At 30.5% G+C, this 9885-nt stretch overlaps 1 protein-coding gene across 1 annotated transcript; it reads right to left on the reverse strand.

Moving 5' to 3' along the window:
- Positions 1–3432: 3432 nt before the first annotated feature.
- LOC110663437 (E3 ubiquitin-protein ligase RHA2A-like) lies at positions 3433–4481 on the reverse strand. The gene has a single exon (XM_021822725.2). The coding sequence runs from the start codon at positions 4231–4233 to the stop codon at positions 3724–3726; it is 510 nt and encodes a 169-aa protein (XP_021678417.2). The 5' UTR covers positions 4234–4481; the 3' UTR covers positions 3433–3723.
- Positions 4482–9885: the final 5404 nt, after the last annotated feature.

The raw sequence follows: 9885 nt of genomic DNA on the forward strand, positions 1-9885 counted from the left end.
TTAGAAAATTAATTTTAAAAACATTTCTTATATTAAAAGTCTAAGAATTTTAACAATGATAATTCAAAAATCATCATGGCATGGCATATCATTTTTTTTCCTACTTTATTTATTATTTTATTGATATATGACTATATCAATTGGTTTAAAAAATAATTAAAAAATTATTAATAACTTATTTATTCATCGACACTTGAAATAAAATTATAATTAATTAAAAATTTTATCATAATAAAATTTTATAATGCGATTATGAAAATTAAAAAAAATATAAAAAAATAATTAATAATATGTGCAACATACAAGTAAAATTATTAGTTATAAAATAAAGTGATGATATCATGTCAGTATATTATATGGTATCATAAATTAATATAATAAAAATAAATATATAATTACAATTAATTTTTTTATATTAAAAAAAAAAAAGAAAAAGCTATCTGATAGTTATAATTTTTGAAATTCACTGTGCTATTAATTTGCTACATCTTATGTGAAGTAAGAGATGTAGTGTATAATTTCTCACGTTGAATACAATTATGAGCCTTCCTCTCCCATATTAATGATATGGGCCACATCCAACTACATTCCAGGCTCATAGTCACAATGTCTTAATCTGCCTTCTTACAATTTGTTGGCCTCATGTGGGCCATTTAGGCTAGACCTTATAATTTGGGCTTGATATTTCTACATTCCAAAATCAACTTCAAATCGGGTTGGTTGGAATCAACTTGCGCTACCCACGGGCTGATTTCAGTCCAAATTCCATTTTAAATTGACAGTTTCAAGTAGTGTTTGATATAAAAAAATTTCATAAAATTTACTTATAAATCTAAAATTTTAATTTAAATAAAAATTTATTTAAAATTTTTAATAATTAATTACATAAAATTTATTATACTTAAATTAAATTCTATTAAAATTGAAAGAATTTATAAATAAATTTTAAACTTAAAATCATATATATTTAAAGTAATAAAAATATTTTATTATTATATATTATTTTATTTTATTTATTTTAAACATAAAATTCATTTCATTTGAAATAGATTTCATATTTAATATAAAATATACTAAATAAAAAAAAATTATTTATAAATAAATTCTATTATAAAATTTATTTATAAATAAAATAAATTTTATTATATATTATGTACGAATTAGTTACTTAAAAATAATTAGTTAGTATTGATTTTCTTTTGTTGATTAAAAGTCTTTTAACCTTTTTTTTGATCTCATTATATACCCCTTTTTATGTCGAAAAACAAATCATTTCATGACTTTCCAAAGGCCTTTTAGTTGAACTTATTCTTTCTTGTAAGCAATAAAAGGTAATTGGAGTACCTGTAATGCATTGGATTTGTAGGTGAGTGTGCCTTTGGTTTCAGCTCCATTTAATAGGTTGTTCAATTTTGAAAATCGTAATTCTAAAATATAAAATTACCAATTTCTCCTGTTTTTTTTTTTTTTTTAAAAAAAAGGGATTTCTTAAATAGCATTTGCGCCTCTTATATGAAGAATAAGGCTAACTTTACCCTTTTTTTTAATTTTTTCTTTAGAAAAACAAAAAATTGATATTTATCACCATCTTTGTTGGTGGGTTGCTACTATCATTTTCACCATTTGTATCATCAAATATCACAGTTGTAAGGGGAAGAAAAAGTTTAAAAAAAAATTTGCGAAGATCTAAATGTTTTCCATTCTTCTTTGTCCAGCCTTAAATAGTCGGTAAGGGCACATCTTTAGGCTCCCGCGCAAGCAACTAGTTCTAGAATTGAAAATGAGGGCACAACAGGCCTCTGTCTTAGAGGTCGTCCCATCCACTCCTCCGTCCAAAATAAATAAAAATAATAGTGTTAAATCGCCACTACATTATTTTTTTTTTTAATTTTAAGCCAAAAATAAAAACCCTCAATTTTATTTAAACTAAAAATATAGTTATTTATCAATAAATTATGCAGTGTGCACAATGTTTTTTTTACATATACAAATAAAAATAAAATAAAGACCAATCGTTATTTAGACATAAGAAGCACATGATTATTGCTTGGCCTGAAATCCTTGACTCTCTTTTTTCCTTTCTTGTTCTTTTTCCCTAGAAAAGCCAAGGCCTTTCCCAGATCACAAAGATCTATCTAATTTCTGAGGCTACATTTGGATCAGAGGAAAATAAAGAAACAAAGAAAATTATGAAAAAAAATAAATAAATTTTCTATCTTCTTTTATTTTGAAATGAGAATAAAAATAAAAAAATAAAAAATAAAGAAAAAAAATAAATTTATTTACTATTTATTTTCTCTCCATTTTGAAAAAAAAGTGAGTGAAAAAAATCATATAATTACTTTTTTATTTTTATAATTATTTATTTTAATTTTAAAATTACATTTTCTCTTTATTTTCCTCCCTAATATCCAAACAAAAAAAGGTAAATAATTTATACATTATTTTTATTTTTCTTTCTCATTTTTTCTTAGGATGTATTTAGTACATGGTTAACAAATTGAGAATTAAGTGTTAACCTTATAAAATTTAAAGGAGTAACTATTAAGAAGATAAACAATAATTAATAGTGTAATAATTAATGATATTTAATACAAAATTAAAAAATTAAGCTCACATAAAAATATATAAGCATTTAATTTTATATTTTAATAAATATCAAAATTATTTTTTTATTTTTACTTTGGGTAATATTATTTTTTATTTGTAAATCATTTAATTTAAAAAATATATTAATTTACAAATTATATATATAAATTTCATTAGATCATAGCAAACAAAAGAAATTTGAAATATATATGTGTGTGCAACAAGGAATGTCTGAATATTTTGATTGGTATAGTACAAAAAAAAAAAATTTATCAATTCATAGATTATATGTAAAGATTTCATTATGTCAAAGAAAATAAAGGAAATTTGAATATATATATATATATATATATATATATATATATATATAATATTTTTTTACAATTCATAATGAAATAAACAAAATAAAAATTTATATTTTTCACATCTAGAAATTTTATAATCTTATTCATGTGATTGAAAAAAAAAATATATACCTTCTTATTATTACAAAAGACACACAATTTTTTGAGATAAAAGAATAAAAAATAAATTAATTAAAAAAAATATATAAATAATATGTTTAATTTTTATTAATTAATCACTTAAAATTAATATTTAATTTTTTAAAAAAATTTAAATATTAATAAAATTAAAAATTAATTTATAAATTAATTATTAATCCTTATTAATCCCGTGCCAAACTCACTCATAGCGTAAGATCCTAGCCGACTACATCATGTTTTTAAATTTTTATCATCATTTACTAATTTTTTATTTTTATTTTTTAATATTTGAAAAATAATATAATAATCTAAATAAAGTTAAATAATCCAAAAAACCTGCTAAGCACCAGACAGACTATTTACGTGGCTCGTAAGACTCCAATAAGCAGAAAGCTTTTGTACACGAGTAACAAACCGTAAAATCTAAAAATTCACAGCAGTAAAAATAAAAAAAAAGGAAAAAAAAAAAAAACCTCAAGAGCTCTAAAAAAGAAGGAAAAAATTTTCGAAAACGGAGAAGTGGATAAAAAAAAGGGAAAATCTATGGCCCAAACTGCCATAAAACTTCCAAAAGAAATAAATAAACCTGCCATAAACCACCGCTGTTTGGCTGATCATCTCATCTCACCACCATCAGCCGGACGCCGCTTCATCGCATAGAAAACCAATTCACTAAATCCCCACCCACGCGCCTACGCGCAAAATCGACGCGCTCATCAGAGACAAGCGGCGACCGGCAGAGAGGGCAGTTGAAATTGAGATGATCAAGCCAGCCATCAAAGCACTCTTTGTGAAAGACATGGCGGCAATCAAGCTTCCTGACCTGGTCCCCATCTCTTAGGGTGCACAAGCACACCACACAATCCGATTCTCCCTTATTGGTAACATCGCCTCTACCACAACAGTACCTGTAAGAGAAAACGCGGTTGAGATTAAGCTGCTCGGTAAGGACGATGAGGCCAGCGAGGCCAGAGCCCATTGAACCCAAGAGGTCATCGTGGACTACGCCGCGTGAAGGGACGAATCGGGAAAGACCCAAGGAGTGGAAGAGGGTGAAGAGTAAAGAACGGAGATGATCGACGCATTTAGCGATGAGAGCTAGCAGCAATAAGGGGATTGAATCAGACGATAAGTCGTTTAGCTGGTTCTGTAAGCCCATCTTCTTCTTCGTCTTGTTCCTCCGTTGTATGTGTGTGGAAGGGAAAGAGAGTTGGGTTTTGTTTTCACAGAAAGGGAGGGTTGTGTAATTATTTTATAAGCAGTAAATGCGAGTAGAGGCACAAAAGGAGACCTGGAGGTAGAAGCTCGCAGACCTAAAGAGTGGGGGATATTGGGTCTCATCAAACGCCTGTGTGGTGGGTCCAAAAGAAAATTTTCTTTTTATTTATTTTTTTATTATTTATTTATGGAGGATTTAACTTGTAAGAATGAGATGTAATTCTATATACGCGTAATTCAGAATTGGTTGGAAGCTGGTACTGTCCTTGATGAATTTAACTTACAAGCAACAAAATCTCTTTTTTTTTAAAAAAAAAAAAAAGAAAAAATTAAGTCAGAGAAAGAGATGTTCACAGCTTGGACGGATGCATTAAGTAGCAATTTCTTCTTTCCTATTAAAAAAAAAATAAATGAAGTAGGAATTAGAGCAGAAGCCAAAGAATGCCGCAAATCTAGTATCCAGCCAACTTTTCTCTGTTTCTTTTCCATCGAGAAGCCTCTACTGCAAGGAGTTGAGAATGATGACTAGATGATCTTGCTTTTGGAGGGTACTAGTCTGTGGCCATAGAGAGCATTAGGAGACTAGCAAAGTAGAGACTGGTACCTGCTCTTTGATTCTTTGTTTCTTGCTCTTCCGATCTTTAGGATTTAAATGGCTTTACCATTGTGCGTAAAAAGTAAAGATTAGTACTAGCAAGGGACCACGACCTGCTGAAAGTAAGCAAACGAATAATCGTTATGTGAAGAAGAATCTATTTTCTTCTCGTATGATTAGGGCAACTTTCTTTGTCATTAGTTAGGGTTTTAGGGACCACGCGTCCATCATGTAGTCCTTTCTTCTTTGGCACAATCCTTAGGGCTTTGAAGCATATCCTTTCTCCACGAGCTTAGATTATGCGGATTTTAAATAATTGTTAGCATAATTTCGAAAGGGAAGCATGTGTGTTGAAGCAAAAGAAGGCTTGGGCGGTGGGGGGGAATAAGATAATAGGACACAATTAAGCTCTGAGTGAGTGAGATTTTCAGTTATCTTGGCTCACTAATATGCAATCTCCATCCTCTGTTCTCTATTAAGATTTGCGTATCCACCGTCCATGTCTGCCTAATCTCCTTTATTAAAAATAATAATATTATCTTTATCATATACCCAACTTGTGCTTAACCTAATTAATTATTATCTTAATTTTGTCTGCTTGATGATAATTCTCAGTCTATGTGTACTCATGATGGGGCCAATCAGATTTTTATTTTGATAAAAAAAAAAATTTAAGTTCTATTCTTTATTATGACATGAATACATTAATTTTTGTTGCGATTCATCTGTTGATTTTATATATATATTTTAATCCTTATAAATAGAAAGAGCATTATTAACAAGTTATTAGCCATTTTATATTGAAATTAATGGTTGAATTCTAAGAAAGTTTTCTGGTTGTAGAAAAAATTTTGATTTTTTTTTTTTTAAATTTTTATAAAACGTCATTGTCGAACGCGTTTTGAAAGAGGTTTTGATTGGTAGGTAAATTTCCTGGTGGTTGATGCTCTAGATACGCGGCAATTTAGGTTCAAGTTAAATCCTAGTCCTACTTTTTTTTTTTTTTTTTTGGTCAAGTTAGGATTACTTAATAAATAATTTCTAAAATTTTATTTTTAACTTTTATTTATAATTATAAATTGCATTACAAGGCCACTCGAGCAATTATATTTAGTTATTCAATCAACTTATTAGAATTTTTTTTAATACATTTAATATAAATTTGAATCTGTATAAAAATAAATTTAATAATCACTAAATTAAATATTTATATCGAGATTTATATAAATTTAATTAATATATACATATAATAAATATATGAATTTATATATAAATATTTAATTCAATAATTCTTAAATTCATTATCATATGAGTTTAAACTTTTTATGGCTGTACACCTTTTTTTTTTTTTAATTTAAAAATAAGTTGTTCAACCATACTGCTCACCTCCATTACATCTCATTCATCTATTTTTTTTATTTATTTGTTTTAAATTGAATAAAATTTTATTTATTTATATTATAATTTAGATTAGAATAGGTAGATAGAAAGAGTTAAATTCAAAACCTCCACACCTTTCACGTCTTAAAGGTGAAGGAAAACCAATCGTATTACTCTAATCAGCATAATTTGATCAAATTTAATTTAACTTGTTAGATGAATTTCTATTCATGTGATATCACCATGCTTGTAATGATTTTTTTTTTTTTTTAAGATTATGATCTAAAATTTAATTTTATGAAACAATTAAATTCAATAATCTAAAAAGCTAATCTAATAAATACGACTAAATAATCAATAAATTGTAATTTAGTGATAGTAATAAAGTCATTTTTAAGACAATATATTAAATTTAAATGTCAATTTGAGCTAAATAAAAAATAATAATAAATCAAGCAATAGCTGATCTAAAATAAATCTAAAAATTTTGCAAATTAAGTGTTCTTTAGTATTGAGATTGGAGGATTAAATTTGCTTTTAAAAAAAATATCATTTTAAATGTTAAAAAAATAGTTCAAAAAATTATTATTTTAATATTTTTATGATTAAAATTTATTAAATTTAATCTTAAATTATTTTTTTAATATTTTTTAATTAAAATATTTAAAAAATATTTTTAATTCTAACAATAATGTTAAACATACTTATAATGTATATAAGGAAGTTTCTTGAAGGATATATAAAATTAAACAGATAGCTAACAGAGAGGAAGGAAAGCTCAGTCTGAAAATGGAAAGCTAAAGAATGTGTTAAAGAAAGAGTGGTCCTACCCATTTTTCTTACTCTAACAATTTATAATCTATTTCTTTAATGGCTCAAGAAACCAATAATACAATAAGATAAATTTCATTGGAAGAGTCCACATAGAATTTGATTGATTAAAATGGTGATAATGAAATTTTTATTATTAGGCCAAACAAAAGTGGGAGATTAAAGATTTAATTATGGACTAATGAGGATAACCAAAAACAAAGTCATGATGAAATTTTGAAGGAAAATCATTTGCAAGAAAATTTTAGATATGTTAGTCCAGAAGATTCTTAAGTAATTAGGTATTTGGAAACTTCTGCCTACCACTCATTGTGCCTGCAAGGAAAAAAAAATTAAGTGAAATTAAAAACAATAAAGGTAACCTCATTAGTCAATATCTTGGATTCTTGTCACTATATGAAACAAAAAAAAAAAGTGAAATTATTGATTTAATGCTAAACTTAGTTAGAAATACACATATTCACACTATCCCTCTTTGTGTGTATGTATATTGTCACGACCCAACCTATGAGCCAGACCGGCACTAGGACCTGGGCCAGCCTAAAGCCTCCGAGGCCCGTAGTAAGCCTAACTGTTCCTTTACCCAACTCTAAGGCCCATTTGGGCCCAATTTCAAGAAAACAAACGGACAGAGTCCAGCCATAAAATGGACTTTCCAACAGGGAGTTTTTGACTCACCCGACCTGTAAACACAATATATAGTCATTTGGGGAGCTCAGCTCACCCTCCACATACTCATCAACATAAAAATAAATGGGAGCTCAGCTCCCTCATCCAATCCATCAAACATGCATAGCATATTAAGTTTACAGGTCCCAAAATAATAATTTAGTTTACAGACCCAAATCAAATAAACATTTCTAGCACATGCGGAAATTCTAAGAGTAAATAAAATTACACAATTATCGATAAACAACCTGCGAAGGAGAAAAGCAGGTTAACCAAAATAAAATCCTCCTGTAGCCTGAAAAAATATTGAACAGGAGTGAGCGTTCGACTCAGAGAGTAAAATATCAATTTTAACCATAATCTCTATAACTATCTAAAACTAATGCAACCTGTGGAATGAAGTGCAACATCAGTAATAAATTCACATCATAGCATCAAAAAGGTAATTTGGAGCACTCACACACCCTGTAGTATCAATCATAACGTATGGGAGCTGATCCTATCTGACTCTCTTAAATCCAACCGGTGCGGTGAATTACTCAAGCTCGGACTTCCACTTAATAACCAAATCGAGGGTCCCAGCGAATTACTCAAGCCGTGACTACCCCTCGAAGGATCGGGTCCCAGCGAATTACTCAAGCCGTGACTACCCCGTCCTATTCATAGTCCACACCACATCACATGCACGCCAACGCACGCACACTGCTCCAAATTACCACAACAACATCCATGGCACATCAACAGTTATGAATGCAACATAAATCGTGCCTAGAGTTTAACTACATAAATATATGCATATAAGTGATGCATGGGCATGCTTGAACATATAATAATATCGAAATTACAATTAAAATTAATATTCTACTCATAAACTTGACGACAATCACTGTGGCGGCTGGGCGGAGGAAGAAGGCTGTCCCGGCTCATCTGACAATTTTATTACAATCATTTAATAAATTTGACTCAATACAAACAAAGAAAAAGACCAATACGTCCTAAGTCGTGCCGAAAATCCGGCAGAGTCTCCCCTACACCTAGGACCTACCCAACATGCAAAATGGCTCAAAACACACTTCTATATTCACAATCCATATATCCACAGTTCAATCATATCACACAGCCCCTCCTGGGCCCATCAAAGCAGTCATCCATCACAATACGCAAACTTTCAATTTAGTCCTTATTATTGATCATTTTTGCAAAAACTGCCCAAACAAGCTCTAAAAATTATAAAACTTTGCCCCGCTATCCTTAGCAATATTACTAAGCTATTGCAAAAAGAATCGTAATTTTCTAAGCTACCACGAATATTTTATGGATTTTTAATCCTATTTAAGCACTAGAAAATTATGAAAAAGCAAGGTTCGGGTTTACCTTTGCCGATTCCGACTTGAGGGCCTTTCGGGGCGTCGACAATGTGGGGTAGCCAAAACCTCGGTCCAATTCGGAGACTTTTCCGTGCAGTGCATGCGTAGGAAATTCACAGACCCGGTCAACTGTCGAATTTCCGCGAATTGAGGATACCTACACGAAGCCCATAACACGGGGGTTAGTACATAAATTTTTCAGAATTTTCTAAGCTCATTTAATGCTCGGAAAAACACTGCGAAGTTCCGTGGGACCCACCGAAAAACGGTGTCGGAAAAATTCGAAATTTATGTCGTTGCGAAGCTCTCGACGAGTGGAGCGTGCTGGTAGCCTCGATTTTCTCGTGGGATTCACGGTTTTCGAGAAATCTAGCCTAAAAATCGAAATGGGCTAAAAACTTCCCGAGCAAAAATTGGACAAACCGCTCGATGGATTTCGGCGTTCTTGGTGTCTATGGAAAGCTCTCGCCGAGTAGATGATTTTAGACACAAGACCCGGTCCAATTGGTGGCCGGATCGGTCGGATTTTGGCCGGAGAAGCCGAAACGCCTTGCAGGGAGGAGCGTTAGCGCTCGTTCCGGCCGTTTAGGCGCGGCCGGTCGGTGGGAGGAGGGGGCGGCAAGCGAGGGACGCAGAGAGGCGGTGGCAGGGGAGGGGAGGAGAGAGAAAAGAGAGAGAAAAGGGAGAGGGAACGACGCGCGCGGGGAAGAAAAAGGGAAGAAGGAAAAGGCCGGTCCGATTCGACCGGTCC

The sequence above is a fragment of the Hevea brasiliensis genome, chromosome 17 (genome assembly GCF_030052815.1).
Source record: "Hevea brasiliensis isolate MT/VB/25A 57/8 chromosome 17, ASM3005281v1, whole genome shotgun sequence".
NCBI classification, from domain to species: Eukaryota; Viridiplantae; Streptophyta; class Magnoliopsida; order Malpighiales; family Euphorbiaceae; genus Hevea; species Hevea brasiliensis.